The 16,241-nt window shown below is 52.5% G+C and overlaps 1 protein-coding gene across 4 annotated transcripts in view; it reads right to left on the bottom strand.

The window, feature by feature from the left end:
* The window catches only part of APPL2 (adaptor protein, phosphotyrosine interacting with PH domain and leucine zipper 2), a 53,904-nt gene that overhangs the window by 13,474 nt on the left and 24,189 nt on the right, over nt 1-16,241 (bottom strand). For all 4 annotated transcript variants that reach the window (XM_019446657.2, XM_019446659.2, XM_019446658.2 and 1 more), the window contains 9 exons: nt 14,134-14,175; nt 13,711-13,769; nt 12,417-12,563; nt 7,904-7,986; nt 4,123-4,281; nt 2,601-2,789; nt 1,283-1,325; nt 1,144-1,200; nt 959-1,047 (listed from right to left, as the gene is read on the bottom strand). In XM_019446657.2, the coding sequence (XP_019302202.2) occupies nt 959-1,047; nt 1,144-1,200; nt 1,283-1,325; nt 2,601-2,789; nt 4,123-4,281; nt 7,904-7,986; nt 12,417-12,563; nt 13,711-13,769; nt 14,134-14,175 (868 nt within the window). The remainder of the gene's footprint in view (nt 1-958; nt 1,048-1,143; nt 1,201-1,282; nt 1,326-2,600; nt 2,790-4,122; nt 4,282-7,903; nt 7,987-12,416; nt 12,564-13,710; nt 13,770-14,133; nt 14,176-16,241) is intronic.

Raw genomic sequence — 16,241 nt, 5'->3', positions numbered from 1 at the left:
CCCAGTTCCGCTCCACAGCCCAGCACCGGTAAGCAGGGCACCCAAGTCTTTCGCGATCGAACTTCCGACTCTCCCGGCCTGATCGCGGCTCCTTCCCACGTGCCCCGTGCTGCGCGCACACTGGCTCCCCCTTCACAGAGCCCAGACCCTGGGAAGTTCGCTCTTAGCTTTCCAATCACTTCTCTCTAGAGACATGCGATAATATCTGCAGATCATTTACGTAATGGGGTTCCTTCTACCGTGCCTCCGAAAAATGGTCACCAAACACAGTCCTAATTGTCATTTACCTCGGATGTTGTGCTTTCATTAGCAGCCCTCTATGATTACAACCTTCTTACTATTTAACCAAATGGAGCGTCCCATTAAGAAAGAAGGTGGGATTCTGGGAATAAACCCCAAAGCCACATTCAAAACAAGAATGAAGGCAGAGGCAGGAAAATATTCACCGTAAACGATAACAGCAACCTCAGGAAAGGGAGACTACCTAAACATTCAACTGCTAATAAATCAAGGAAGAGAGTGTGTAGTTATCATAAGGAACAATGACGAGAAGTGTAAAAATATGAAAAATACACGCGAAAAAGCAAGATTAACGCACAAAGGCCTGGGCGGTAACACAGACCACTGTTCCGGACCTCAAAAAAGTTCTCGTTTTGGTTCCAGAACTGTTGATGTGGACAGGAAACGTGCGACTCCCTGGGCAGCAGCCCCTCGGTGCAAGTCCTACGTGCTGGGACTGCGGCCGGCCAGGTGCTCCAGCAGGAAGGCGCTCTGGACTCACGCAGCCAGTGGCTCCTGGCTCTGCCCCTCCCCTCCCCTCCCCTCCCCCGGCAGTCCTTACTGCTTCTGTAGAACAGACCCGACACCATCCCTCCGTGCCGGGTGAGGACAGGAGGACTCCTGCCGATTCCCAACACCTCAATACAGAAAAGCCACTTCTCCACGGTCCTTTAGTTACCTGGGGCACGAGCTTTCTGGTTTTTTCCCAAAACTCGTAATGGGGGTCACTGCTTGGAGAGCCGTCTGATTCAACTTGATGGCGACGGCCTACAAGGGCACAGGAGGACACGCTCAGTCCGGCAGGGGCGCTGACCCTTCAGACCGAGCGAGGGGCGGGGACACAGGTAAGGCCGTGCGAGTTACCTCTGGGTTGTCAGTCAGGTAGATCTGTCTGGAGATGTTGTTTATGGCGCAGATCCACTGTGGAGAGAGGGCGTTAGAAACCTGCTGGATCCCAGTCACCGGCTAGGCCAGGACAAAAATGAAAGAACAAAAGCTTTACCTCTTCGTTTTCCTTTCTGCTTTCTGCCTGGAGGATTATTCCCCTGAAATAAAGCGCATTCAAGTCAGTGCTCCCCAGATCTCGGTGACCGAAGCTTACTCCACATTCACTGAAGTCAGCTGGGTCCCAAAGAGAAGGACCACAAAAGGCAGCATGACCGGAAAGAAAACATGGGGCTCTGGCTTGCTGCTCATCCACTGTGTGATCCTGGACGACACTTCCTTCCCCTGGGCCTGTGCTTTCCCATCGAAAAGTGAGCAGCTGGGCTCAGGTCTACTAGCTCAAGTCTGTGCGTCCACAGGCACAGACTTCTCGTTGGCCCCTTAGATGATCAGGGCAACCCCTCCTCCCAGCCACGCCCAGAGAAGCCAGACACTCCGCTTTCCCACCGAGGGGAACAGGACAAAAATAATACTGCCCTGCCCTTGGTGAGGGCTTAACCCTTCCCAGGGACCCCACAGCTATGTGAGGTGGGAGCACGGACCTCAGCCCTACTTTACATGTGAGGAAACCAAGGAGTTAACTGCCCGGGACCACGACTGGGATCCCAGGCCTCTCCTGCCGCCCAGGAGGAAGGGTGAGGTCTGAAGTTGCTCTGCGAACCTGGGAGGGGAGCCGGTCAGCACTGTGCCAGCTTGCCAGAACACGCTACCGTCCAGACAGAATCTCAGCTCAGAACCCCACCCGGAAGCAAACGCGAGCAGAGCCAGCTCCCATGGAAGGCCGGCCGGCCCCACTCCTGGGGGCTCAGTTTGAAGCTCCTGCTCCAGAGGGGACCCCATTGCAATGGGATCTGTGAATGACTCCAAGTGACCTCTTCTGGGCCCCTGAGGCACGCGGGGGTCTGTGGGGACAGCACGTTCCCACAGGGAGTGCCGTGGCTGAGCACACCGCCCAGTTTGTCTCCAGTTTCAGCCGGAACAGCAGGCTCCCCAGGCAGGTCTGCCCGCCCTCCGCCCCGGCACAGTACACAGAGCTGGTCTGGGAACAGGCAGGGGTGGCCACGGCCTTCTCTACAGATCTTTGCCGACAAACGACTCTCCTGTGGCTGCCTCCCACACAGAGACACAGAGGCCCCGTCTCCTCCAGGGCCGCAGACAAAGCCGCACTGGGACTCCTCACACAAGGCAGACTGGATCCCACAGGGGTGCCGTGTGCTTGCTTAAAGAGAGCATAAAACAACCTCCCCAAAGACCAACGATCCCCGGAGGGGGCCTCTCCCATGGAGGGCTGGCATGGAGGGACGCGCCAGGAGGCCCCGGGCAGGGGTGGGGTCACTACCCTTGCTCTCCTCCCAAATAAGACCCGCGTGGCGTACGATTTTCCATTGGGAGTGGTGATCTGGAAGCAGTATCGTCGGTCTTCACAATCCACTGCCATCACCGAGCAGTTGTCCAGGTCCTGGATCAGGCCCCCGGCAACAGCTCCCCGGGGTTGACACATGAGGTTCCCGCCTTGCGTGAAGAAGTAAAGCCGCTCCCAGGTGGTGGTGACCAACCCTGTTTTACTGCGAGAATCGTGACTTTAGAGAGCCCGTCAGTGCTCGGAAGCCCGCGCAGAACCTCAAGGTCTTGCTGCCTCTTTACCAGTGTTGGTGGCATTTTAGAAAAAATGCTTCTCTACATTAAAGCAAAACTGCGAATGCAGAGCAGCAGAAGAGGCAAACTGTAGCTGGAGTGACCTGGAAGTCACGGGCTCTGCCCACTCGGGGGATGCCTACCCAGGGCTCGCTCCGGCACGTGCCCACCCTACAGCAGCCAGACGCTGGCTTCTCCCCGAGACCTGGAAACGGGAGCTGTAAACTGAGACGGTCCACTAAGACACAGACCGAACTATCTAAATCTAGTGAGAGTCACCAGGGTCACCCTGGCTCACAGAACCCAGAATTCCGGGGACATTAACTAGGTTGAGTTTTGCTCCAACTGGATGTTACTCTGGTTTTGTGGGCTGCTTGCAAGAGGAATATCCAGTAACTGGCAAGTAACACCAGAATCTTGTAGGATTTTCCATCCGTATAAACTAAAGGAGATACTTAACTTGGGATCTCAACAAGCGGGGAGAGCCTTGAGGAGCTCCATGTTGGTAAGAAAACAGCCGGCAATTCCTCTCTGTAGCTTTTCTATCTGCGAGGTATCAGGTGCACTTACCTGATTCAATGTTTCTCGAGTTGCAACTATGTGCAAGGCACTAGGTTTCCTGCCTCCATGATTGCAATTATTTCGCAAAACTGGAACTAGCTAACGTGTGAGTGCCTATTCCCTGCTAGGAACGAGTTCATTTAGTGGGACTCATTGCCAGCTGTTTCACGGGTGACACGACTGAGACCCAGCCATGGGGTCTGACTGAACCAAAGCCAGAGTGTTCACCACACTGGACAGCCTCCGTCTGCTCTTGGATACAAGGAAGCCCGATCATCCTCTCTTTGATTCAGCCTACATGGACCCGGATGACCCGGAAGGCCTGCAGGCCCCGATGCCAGTCTCAGCTGCGGGCCCCGAGCACACTGCTCTCACACGTCAGCGGCCTGGGCTAAGGGCGGGGTGGGATAGGAGCTCTCAACGGTCCAGGCTGATGACGGTTAAGAGCAGGCTATCTGCACATGGCCACAGTCACCAGGGACGGGGTGACCCGCCCCTCAGAGTCCACAAACAGGCCTCTTACAAGGCTGTTTCAAGCCCCTCTCTCGGCTCTTTGGGCCCCGAGCCTCAGAGGCTTCCTGCGTGGCAGGTGGGAGGGGCACTGTGCGGGAGTCCTTCCCCACCCTCCCCTGCCCCAGCCCTCCCTTCCCCCTCTGAGGGAAAACCGATTTTAGAAAAAGAGGCCAGCAACGGCATTCTCACTTTCTAAGATTCAGGTAACCAGCCTTCTGGATGAGGTTCCTGTTGATCTGTGGTGCAGCCACATCAAAGTCTGGGGCGTAAACAGACTCCTCGACAGAAAGCAGTTCTTGCTGCGACACCCGCATCTTTTCCGCTTCGGCTTCTAGTTCCACCTGAATGCTTAAGACAGAAGGCGTCAGGTCAGCGGCTCCTCATGGCCAACCAAGTGCTGCCGAGCCACAGATGGCGGAGCTGTCCCCGCGGCTTCCTGCCCCACGAAGGGAGCTCAGACCCCAGACGCTGAAGATCGAGGGGACTCAAGTCCACGTTGCTAAAAATGTTTACATGACTGCTGTTTGAAAACAGAACAGGTTGGCCACTGGCCAGCGCCCCAACCCAGCGAAACAATCTCTCTGCTGACAAAGTGGTATCCGGGCTCAGACCTGTGGATGCAGATTTTAGGAGAAAAGCTTTAATGAGCCCATTCTCAGGGCTTCAGGTGCAGACCACCTGCGAAAGTGCTGGAAAGGAAGGAAACAGCAGTCATTCCTGCCCCTCTGCTCCCCCTAGTTCTGGAAGCGGCCATTGGAGGACGGAAAACAACCAGGAGGTAGGACGAGGGCACATGGACAAAGACAAAGGCAATGCTTTTCCTCTTCTAGAAGCCATACAGCTGCCCGAGACCATGGAGCTGGTCCCAGGGCTGCCCACAGCCATACAGCTGCCCGAGACTGCAGGGCCGGGCCCAGGGCTGCCTGTGCTACACAGCACAGGGGAAGAGGGCCAAGGTCTGAGCTCTGGCTTGTGTGCACTTGTGTGCCGAGCTGTGGAAAACCTGAAAGCTTTAGCTTCGAAGAGGCAGCTGCCCTTACTTCCCACAAAGCGATGCCTCCACAGCTCCCCACCCAGCGCTGACAATCTCGGATATAAAGTGCCGAACACAAGCTGCCCAACACGGCCCGGCCCATCCACGTGAGAAAGCAAACCACAGACGCGTTGTTCCACTTTTCCACCATGTTAAAGAAGGACTGAATTACAAATGTTAAAGTCAGAAGGAACTTTGGGGGCCAGCTGGGCCACTGTTTCCCAAAGTGAGTTCCTTAGGAGTTTCTCTCAAAGGGTTAAGTTTGGGCTTGGTCCACACTCTCCTCTTGGAGACTCACAGGCAAGCTGCCTACGTCTTAATGCAGCTCAACACAGGCAGGCAGGCGATCTAAGTTAATTTTGGCTCTTCTGACATTTGAATAGAATGGCTGGACTCCACCACTGGCAGCCTGAAGACGGGCGAGCTGGAGAACAAGCCTCATTGGCTTACCTGCTTGTCACTGCCAAGACGGGGCGAGTGAAATGGAGAAGAAAGTTAAGCAGCTCAGGAAGTGGAAGGAGAGAGCCAAAATATACAAAACCACTTAGGTTCTTAAGCTTTTAGGGGTGGCAAGGCTCCTTGAGGACCCAGTGGAAGGTAAGGATCGCCTCCCCCAGAAAAATACTCCTGTGTACCAGCAGGACACCTGGCACACAGCTTCAGGGAGCGGTCAGTAACTGCCCCTCCCTCCGCTCTCGGACCCACACAGACTCCACTTCAGTCGCCGCGTGAAGGGCTCCCAGCACTCCAGGACAGGGTAGAAAAGTACTTTCCAATAGGCTTTCTTCCAAGACTAAAGAACAAGAAGTTTATTTAATTGACCATCATATTGATCGATCGATCAGTAGGAACAAAGAAAAAAAGCAGAAGTGTATCCCTGCGGGGTTAGAACTAAAAAGAAAAGCGCCTGGGGTGCCCAGGTGTCTCAGTCAGTTAAGCATCTGACTCTTGATTTTGGCTCAGGTCATGATCTCACAGTTCGTGAGTTCGAGCCCTGAGTCAGGCTCTGTGCTGCTGACTGTGCAGAGCCTGCTTGGGATTCTCGCTCTCTCTCTGGCCCTCCCCCACTCTTCTGTGCATTCTCTCTCAATAAATGAATAAACTTTAAAAAAAGAAAAGAAAAGCTCCTGGCCCTCGGGGTGATTCGAAAAGCCACCGTGTCTGGTTTAGGCTGGGTTCAGACGCCCCGCACAGCTCACACAGCAGAGCTCGGCCACTCACCTCCCAGGTAAAGGAGGGCAGCATCCGGAGCCAGCACACGGTCCTCGGCCCCTCTGGGCCAGCAGTGCAGCCGTCACCTCGTGGCCTGAGAGGCGTGGCCGTGTTTATCTACTCGCCAATGGAAAAGCCAAGTGGTAGGAAAATTAGAACCTGGATCTGAGTGCTTTAGCCGTTCGAACCAGGAGGTTCAAGTGCTTCCAGCTTCGGCTGGGAATGCTGTCTGCAGCTGCTGCCCTTGTAATGAACTAGGCCTCATCAGGCAGCAGAGGGAGGGATGAGCCACAGCCCCGAAGGCCGTGGAGCCGGGGCTTTGATGCTGGTCCCGTGGAAATGCCCGAGCGGCTGAGGGGCACTCTGGACGGCCTGTGCCAGCTCACACAGATGCTGACGACGGAGGACACAGAGGCTCTGAGGTTTGCGGAGAAGTACGTCACCGCGTCTCAAGCGCAAACGTCCCACTATCCATCAATAAAAAAATCTAGTGCGTGAACAAACTTCGAAGCCCAGACGGTTCTCTCAGGACCAGAAAGCCAGGGAATTCCGGGAGCTAATGGAAGCTAAGAGAGAGGCAGTCGGGAGAGGGCAGGGGTAGGGGTGGAGGGAGGGATGAAGTGACAGCAGGCACCTTCCTTTCCCCTCTCCTAACGCTCCCAGCGGCTCACAATCAAATTAGGCAGGAAACGGAAATGGGATTTCAAAGTGCCTTCTAGCCTCATCACGAACGCAGCCCACACCGCCGGCGGCCGGGGACGAGCAGCCAGTGACTTCCAGGCAGGCGCAGACGACTTCAAACCGCAACCCTCCCGCATGCCGCACGGAGCTCAGCTCTGGCTTTTCGGCTTCATTCTCTACTGTCAGCACTCGAGGTACACTTCTGCCTGAACGGGGTCCACTGCTTGGCCGCGAGGTGTTTGAAAAGCAACACCCTCAAGAAAATGAGCGCCCTTGCTCCACTTTCCCAAACAAGATAAATTCTACACTCCTACTTCCATTCTGTGTATCTGCTGATCAACTACTCTCTCTCTGTGCCATCCTCCAGAAATCACGTCTGCAGTGTTCATGAGACAAGGCTCCCTGGGGCTCATGGACACCGGCAGCGGGAGGTAAAAGGACTCAGAGTAGCCACGGCATCAACTAAACGTGGGCAAGACGGTCTGAAGAGAGGACGCCGTCTTCTTAAAATATAAAGATTCATGAGGCCGAAATGCAATTTGTTAAATTGATTCAAAAGAGGCTTAAAGCCTCATTTATTGATCACGAACTGACGGGACGGTTAGTTTCCAGAAGAGCCACAGCACTGCTGGCCACATACCTCTCGGCTCCAAAGGGGAAGCAAAGCGTGCTTCCAAGACCACAGCGAGTCTACACCGGACTGACGGCTTTAACATGCGAAGGCTGGGCCAACAGACAAGAGGCCCTCAGCACGCGCACCGGGACCTAACGGGAAAAGTCTCCCCGCAGACACTTCATCTTTTATTCATATACAGAGTCTGTTCACGGGTGGGCACGCCTCTGGGCTCCCCATGGTGGGAACTGCAAAACGCATTACTTTTCAACCACAACCCAAACACCGGCGGCTAAGAAGGGGGCCCGCTGCCCAGGGATCCCAGCATGGTGGGGCTCCATGGGACCCCCCGGGAGAGGGGACCCCCCGGAGGGACGGGTTCAGCAGGAGAGGCAAAGGCCCACAAGACCCAAAGTGGAGTGCAGCCTTACCTTTGAACCATGTCTGCTACGGAGGATAAAAAGCTGTCCATGCTTTGGGAAAACATCTCTGCTCCCTTCTTGAAAAAGTTAATCTGAAAGACAGAAGTGTGACGCCGTGAAAGTCCTCTAGGAAAGGAGACGGATGAGCTCACTCGGTGCGGGACTGGGAGCACCGGGGGCGGCGACACTGCCCCCCTCCACACCCCCGCGTGCCCGTGGTGCCTCAGGCGCCTCCGCTGAGCTCAGCGGGCCAGCAGGGTTCCTCCCGAAGCCCCAAGTGCGCTGCAGAATGGGGGCGGTGGGACCCGGCTCTCTCGCCGAGAGACTGTCAACATCGGGGACAATGTAAGTCGCTGCTTGGCACAGACCACACGTGGGTGCGTCAGCAGTTGGTACTGACAAGTAGTCTTGATGTTCTCGCCATCAGCTGCTTTCCTCTGTGAATTCTAGACAAAGAGTTTCTTGGGGGCAAGGGGTAGGTCTCCACCTCTGCGTCTCCAGGACCTACACTGGTGTGTGACAAATGATGTGCACAGCGCTAGCAAGAGGCCGACGAGCACTTGACGCGGCACGGCAGGAGGTTCTCCGGGAAGAGAAGCGCACCTCGGGGCCACCAGCTGACCCCACTCACCGAGCCATGTGCAGCTCGGAACCCAAGCTGACAGATAATCCGGCTGAGACACTGAGAAGGGGAAACTGGACTGACGACCCTTAAAAGGCCCTTCCAGCCTGGATGGGCGCCTGGATGGCTCAGTCGGTTAAGCGTCCGACTTCGGCTCAGGTCATGATCTCGAGGTTTGTGAGTTCAAGCCTCACATCGGGCTCTGTGCTACCAGCTCGGAGCCTGGAGCCTGCTTCGGATTCTGTGTCTCCCTCTCTCTCTGCCCCTCCCCTGTTCACACTCTGTCTCTCAAAAATAAATACACGTTAAAAAATAAAATAAAATAAATTTTAAAAAGGCCCTTCCAGCCTTGAGGTCAACCCAAAAGATGCAGCCGAGCTCTGGCCCCGAACAGGCGCTTGACACAAGCAGGGTCCCTTCCTGCTCCCCACGTGCTGGATGGACGCTCTCTCAGCCCAGGGGAGAGTGGCCCCAGGAGACCTCAGTCTCCTTTGAAAACAAAACTACAAGTGCTGGCTTTCGGGGAACCAAAAGAAGGAATGCCTACTTCCCGTGAGTCCCAGGTATTCACTGCCCAGAGAGTCCGGGTTGCCTGTCAAACCTTGAAGGGCAGGGGGAGGGGGGAAGACGGGACCGTCCAGTGCATTGCTGACATGTGTAACCATCCTGCCCCAGAGCTACAGTTTCTACTTCTTTCTATGGCCAGGGCTTTAAAAAACTCTCAATACTGGGTATGAACTCCATTTTACATGCCTGGTCAGAGAGAGGGAACAGTTGCAAAGCCAAGTCATGAAAAAAAAGACACGCGGTTTGCATGAAGGTATTTTCTCACACTTTGTCCCAGCTCATGTGTCTGATCTGGAAGCTGCCTCTGCCCTGGAAGGTGGGCAGAGAACTCGACCTCACATCCCAGTGAGGCTGGCAGGCACTGTCGGGACAGTTCTGACGTGTTTACACCCTGGGGAGGTATGCGACCCCACGTCCTCAGTTTTCACGGTACAAAAACAGAGGATGATCGCCATTATCCTAACGCAAGGTGATAATGCAGGAAGCTGCTCTGGCCCCATGATCTTTTAATCATACAGAGATCAACACGGTAAATGCCATTCTGGAGCTCGAAACATCAGTGTGTTAAATGAGCTTTCCGCATTTCTAAGGACACAGCAGCACAGTGGCTTTCCTCTCCTTCCCCTCTCTGAACTCTTGGAATTAATTCCACGTCTTAGCTCCCCTGCTACTCTGTAAGCTCCTAGGGCAGGGACTCATGCAGCCCCTAAAATGATCTGATTAAATGAATGAATGAAAAGGAAGAAGATACTGGCGTCTACAGTCACCTTTCCTAGCACCTACCCTGTAAATACTAGAGTTCATTTGGTGTTCTCATAAACTTGGATGCAGCTTACAAAACCTCAGTTTGTTTCCAGGCATGACGACTAATCATGATTTCAGTGCAAACCTATTGAACAAGGGCCAGGGAAGACAGAAGTGAAGCCAAACCACTTGCACTGACAGGGGTGGTGCTGAGAAGCTGGATTCAGCCCAACGTCCTCCAAAGACCTGGTGTGCCCGTGTGAACGACAGGAAGTACAGCGGCCCCATGACCGGCAGCTAACGGAGGTAGATGCCGCGTAGACATACATGGCTTTAAAGGGGCCGATGAGGCAGAAGGTATGCCTTGGAATTGCCCAAAAGACTCACAGGGTTAGACGACAACTGGTCTATGTGAGACAGCCAAGTCTGCAGCAAGATGTGAGGTCTGCAAGGGGTGGGGCTGTCTGGTCTTCTGTCCCGACATCTGGGTACTTTCCACGTGAAAAACGAAACTGTGCCATCCTCAATCCTCGAAACTGCTGCTGTGGCCACCCAGTGACGTGTGCTCTGCTCCGCAGCCAGGCCCCCTCGGCCCTGCAGCAGCATTCGCTTAGCGCGGGCCGGGAGAAGCGGCATGGTCCTCAAGGTGACACACGGGAACCCAGCCGGGAACAGGTCCACCCTTCAGGCCTTGCGAGGCCCCTCCCCTAACCGACCAGGCTCTGTAAACACTAACTGATCAGGCCCGCAGCCATTCAGCTTTCTGAGGCTCTCGGGCCAGGACCCTGTCTGACCCTGGGCCTCTAAGTCCACAGGCAAGGACCATCAATCCAGAAGGACAGACGTGACAGGAGGCGTTAATTAGAGCAAAGGCAGTACCGATGTTCCCTCACAAAGCCGGGACGTCCTCTAGGGCAGAGGTGTAAAACTTGAAGGAGAGAGGAGGGCACAGGAGAGCGGACGAGAACACATCGTGAGGAAGCTGGACGGCTGCAGAGGGTCTGCTGAGGGCTGGAGCCCACAGCCCACGAATGGACAGGGCTGGTTTTTGGTTCAACCCAGCTTCACCCAGATGTCACGGAAAGGTTAGAGTGCTCTATTTAAGCACCACCTCTGAAGGCAGAAGCTGACTTTAGTTACCTCGCCATTCAACAACGTAACAACCACATTAAGAAGACAGATACTTGAGGGGCACCTGGGTGGCTCAGTCAGTTGAGCGTCTGTCTTGGGCTCAGGTCACGGTCTCACTTTCATGGGTTTGAGCCCCGCGTCGGACTCTGTGCTGAGAGCTCAGAGCCTGGAACCTGCTTCTGATTCTGTGTCTCCCTCTCTCTCTGCCCCTCCCCTGCTCACGCTCTGTCCCTGTCTCTTAAAAAAATAAAATGTTAAAAAAAATTTTTTTAAATAAAAGACAGATAATTGAACCTGAATGCTTAAAGATCCTCTCTTGTTCCCCTCTCCCCTGAATACTACTGATGCTGTGTTTTTAAAAACAGACCCATTTTTTAAATGTATTAAAAAACAAAAGATGCTCACGTGTGTGGAATTTAAAATCTTTTTTTTTTACATTTGTTTATTTTTGAGAGACAGAGACAGAGCACAAGTCGGGAAGGGGCAGAGAGAGGAGGAGACAGAATCCGAAGCAGGCTCCAGGCTCTGAGCTGACAGCACAGAGCCTGATGCGGGGCTCAAACTCACAAACTGCGACATCATGACCTGAGGCGAAGTCGGATGCTTAACCGACTGAGCCACCCAGGTGCCCCAACACACGTGTGGAGTTATAAAAAGTTGCCGACTTTTTTTCTTCCCGACATTCTGCTTCCCGACATCCCCTTCCGTTCCTAGACTGTCAGTGGAAAGAAGATTCGCGGGTGTGTTTCCCACATGCCGGAGGGAGGTGCTGGAGCCCACATAAGTGGGGCTGAAGCAGAGCAGGGAGGGAGAGGGGCGGTGCCCCTGGCCTCACACGCATACCCACTCCCGTCCCCACCGGGCTAGAACCCCGCCCCTCCCGCCACCTTAGACTCCTGGCACGCAAAGGTTCAGTGGACCACTAACTGGGAAGGGAGAAGTCAATATACCCTCAACAGAGACCTCAGCAAGCAGTGGTGACATTTCACCACGACCCAGATGCCAAGGGTGCCGGCAATAACCTCAGCAATGAGAACGGCCCAAGCGAGCGTGACCCCCCACCACACACAGCAGCAGAGGGATGTGCGGGGTCTCGAGCCGGAGGCCCACCTCCACCGACCTGAGCGGTCAGCTGCTTCTCAGAACCGCAGACCGTGCCTGGCTTTCACTTGGCTCAGAGACGAAGGGCCATGCCAGCCTCCCCCCGCCACGGGAGGCCTGGGATCAAGGCCATCACTTCCCCGGGCGTACAGCCTAACGAGTCCCGCTAACGATAAGCCAGCCCACCTGGAAGCTCTCCATGTGCTGAACCTACGGGAGGCTCCAGGGAGGTGGTGCATTCGTGTTTCTTTTTCTCGTGATGCTTTGGTTTCTCCTAAACACTACCTCAGCGGGAACGCCAAGCTGCCCTCCCCAGCCGGCTCAGGTCTTAGCCCTCAGGGGAAGGGAACGGCCTACCTGTCCGTGGGCGAAGCCTATCATGGGCTCCATCATGGCCACGCGCTTTCTGTACTGCAGCGCGTTGAGGGCACAGTAGTACTGAAGGGAAGAAAGGTGCTGCTTCCGCCGTGCAGCCGCCACCTCCTTCACAACATCGGTCTTCACCTGAGGAGAGGTGGGAGGAAAATGTCGGCTCGTCTAACGGACATGGCAACTCTAGAAGAGCACGAAGCTTCAAAGATGTCCCTTTATTCACAAAACCCATTTCTGTGACAAATACAATAAAACCCAGATAAGGTTCCACCTTATGCTTTATTTTTTTAATTTAATTTTTTTTGAGGGGGCGGGGAGAGAGAGAGAGAATCCCAAGCAGGCTCTGCACTCAGCACGGAGCCCCACGAGGGGCTCGATCTCACAACCTAAAATCATGACCTGAGCCGAAATCAAGAATTGAATGCTTAGCTGACTGAGCCATCCAGGCTCACCCCTGCCTCATGTTCTAAAACTCTAAACTAAAAATACCAAAGTCCTAGCATCTTTGTGCTTGTGAGGCTGCGCTGGGGTGAAGCCAATTCCTGTCTGCTGGCAGGACTACAAAGTGCTGTGATCCTTTGGGAAAACAATATGGCGGCGTGCACTGAAAGCCACCAACATTTTAGTTCACTCATAAGATTGTATTCCAAGGAAATAATTTAGCTCAAGGAAATTATGTAATGGAAGTAAAAAGTCACATGTGTTAAAAAAAAGTTTCATATCATCTATAATACCAAAAAACTTGAGCTAAAGAATCAGAGTGGGGGCACTTGGGTGGTTCACTTGGTTAAGCGTCTGACTTCAGCTCAGGTCATGATCTCATGGTTTGTGAGTTCAAGCCCCACATCAGCTCACTGCTGTCAGCACAGAGCCTACTTTGGTTCCTCTATCCCCCTCTGTCCCTGCCCTTCCCTCGCCTCACACACTCTTTCTCAAAAATAAAGTAAACGTTAAAAAAAAAATAAAAGAATCAGAGTCAACACCCAGGGCAAGAAATTGAAGTGACCTGAATACATATGAGGAACCAAGCTTACGTGGAAATCAGTGAAATTTTACAAAGGTTCCAAGCTGGTGTTCAATAAACCAGTTTGAAAAGCTAGAACAGGGAGGCAGAAGTCTACTTATAAGATTCAGAATAAATAATTTAAAAATTTATGTATATGAAAGAAGAGAAAGGATTCATCAAGATGCTCTCACTGCCACAAATTCACAACAGGAAACCAGAAAAGGAGCTTAAGCAAATGATGTGAAAAACAAAATGTAAGGTAGGTACTCTTACCTTTTCATTCTCCTTTTTTTTTGGAAGCCTGCTATATTTTGCCATCGAGAGGTCATGCTCTAAAAATAAAGGCGTTTAAAAAAATTTTTTTAATGTTTATTTATTATTGAGAGACAGGGAGAGACAGAGCATGAGCACGGGAGGGGCAGTCAGACAGGGAGACACAGAATCCGAAGCAGGCTCCAGGCTCCGAGCTGTCAGCACAGAGCCCGACGCGGGCCTCAAATTCACAGACCACGAGATCGTGACCTGAGCTGAAGTCGGACGCTTCAACCGACCGAGCCACCCAGGCGCCCCAAAATAAAGGCATTTTAGCACGCAGATAAGTTGAAAGGCAAGAGCATTTGGTCAGCACCTCCGCCCACACGCATGCCACACCCACACTAAACCCACGCACCAAGAACAGAGAGGATGCCTACCTACCATTACTGGCGAGTCCAAAAAGATCCTTTAAAGTGCTTACTTCTGAATGAGAAAAACAAAACAAAACAAAACATCTTAGAGCAAAGAAAAATAAAACGCACCCACCCAGAGCTCTGCGCTTCCCCAAGAAAACAGAAGTACATGCACGGTAGGAGGCAGGCTCTGTGGGCACCAACTCAGGGCCTCCGCCCTCACGAGGCACCGCCCTGTGGGCTCGGAATCCCGGTCTGACTGGAGCTGGTGGCTTCGGCTGCTTCCCATACCTGGTGACCCTGACTGCTCCTAGGGCCACTCGTCTTAGACAGCATCCAGGGATCTGTGAAGCAGGGGGCACTGTGGGGACGTGGGCTGGAATGTGTGGTGGCCAGGTACTATTCATGGGACCTGGAGTATACGGCTAAGCTCATATCCTCCAGCCCCTAAAAAGAGCGTTTTAATACAGCTTTCCTCAGAATATCCTGACAGTATCCAGAACCTAGAAATGTCCTGTTGCTGCCATTGTTACGTCTGGCAAGGCCACCATTAATAAAGGAATAAGAGGTACTTGTTTTAACGAACAACTCTGGAGCGATCTAGTATATGGTACCTATGACAAGCCAACAGACATCACTATTACCCCACGTGGGTGCCACAGCCATCATCACGCACAGACAGGCCTAACAAAGTCCAAGACCAAAAACACCAAAAACACGAAGAGATAGATGAGGGTGATGCTGTCCAAGGTTACAAACTTAAAAACACAGAGACATCTACAAGATAGCAATACTTTGTACAACTCTAGAACAATCCAGTTTTGCTTCATCAAAGGAAATCGTTTTCACATCACATCTTTTATGCCGCTTTTCAGTTTGCCTCAAAATTCCCTCACAGCTTTTAAATCTCTCTTCACGTTATTCTTACCCTTTCTGGAATCAGAATGTTTTCTGCCTTTGTTGGGTTTCATCTCCCTTTCTCTCTGTCTCCCCGTTTACTTCCTACTGGAGCTGTGTTGGGGTTTTCCCTTATGGGGTTAAATAACTTCGTTAAGATCTTTAGTGTTTTCTTCATTCAGATTGGTGCGTAAATGAAAAAGGCATTAAAACCTAAGATAAAAATGGGGCGCCTGGGTGACTCAGTCAGTTAGGCGGCCAACTTCGGCTCAGGTCATGATCTCGGGGTTCACGAGTTCAAGCCCCGCGTCGGGCTCTGTGCTGACAGCTTAGAGGAGGGGGCCTGCTTTGGATTCTGGGTCTCCCTCTCCCTCTGCCACTCCCCTGCTCACGCTCTCTGACTTTCAATAATAAATAAACATTAACAAAAACAAAAACAAAAACCTAAGATAAAAACCACTAAGCAGAGAAGAGGCTGAATTCTAATCTGTTTCTCAGGCTGACTCAAGTATGACCCAGGCCAAACACTTCAAACCTACGTGTTGGTGTCGTCAGAAAAGGTTACTTTGATACTTAGATACTCTAAGATACTCTCTAAAACAGATAACTCTGTTTTCATAGCTTCTCGGTTTACTACCACTAGATAGTTTTATTGTCTTAAAAAACAAAAGAAAACAAACGCCATCCCAGGCAAATACTACTAATCCACACCTGAGCCATTCAGGATTAAGGAAGGCCCCGGTCATTGCTGCTGCTGGGCACCCCCAGATGGGGGCTCACTTCCCAGGCACAAAGCTGAAAGACACAAATCTGACAACACAGGTCTCCAGGGTGATTATTTTCTATCTAAAGAACTTGGAGTTTGGTTCTTAAATGGTATCTCCACACATTTCTACTGATTGTATTTAGAGGAAATCTTTATGAAACAAGGCACTCAATAAGGCTTTCAGTTCGTATTGGCTGATCAGCACGCAACCACATTTAGATTTGGAATTTCATGCAATTATAGATGAGCAACACCAAAAACACTAAAAGTCTTTCTCACGCAAGGTTTCTCTTGACACAAGGTAACTGACATGCCATTTACTGTTCTTCTGTCAAGTCTCAGTGCTGTCAAGCTGCCCTGGGGCAAAGTTGATGCCAGTCCTCCCCCTGTCCCCTATAGCCTCATATGACATGATCACAGGGAATCTCCAAGTGAGGGGCGAAAAGAACATCGTCTCTAAGATATCCTGCATC

Source organism: Panthera pardus, unplaced genomic scaffold (assembly GCF_024362965.1).
Source record: "Panthera pardus isolate Hobbes unplaced genomic scaffold, ASM2436296v1 HiC_scaffold_6, whole genome shotgun sequence".
NCBI lineage: Eukaryota > Metazoa > Chordata > Mammalia > Carnivora > Felidae > Panthera > Panthera pardus.
This window is presented reverse-complemented; position numbering and strand designations above follow the sequence as displayed.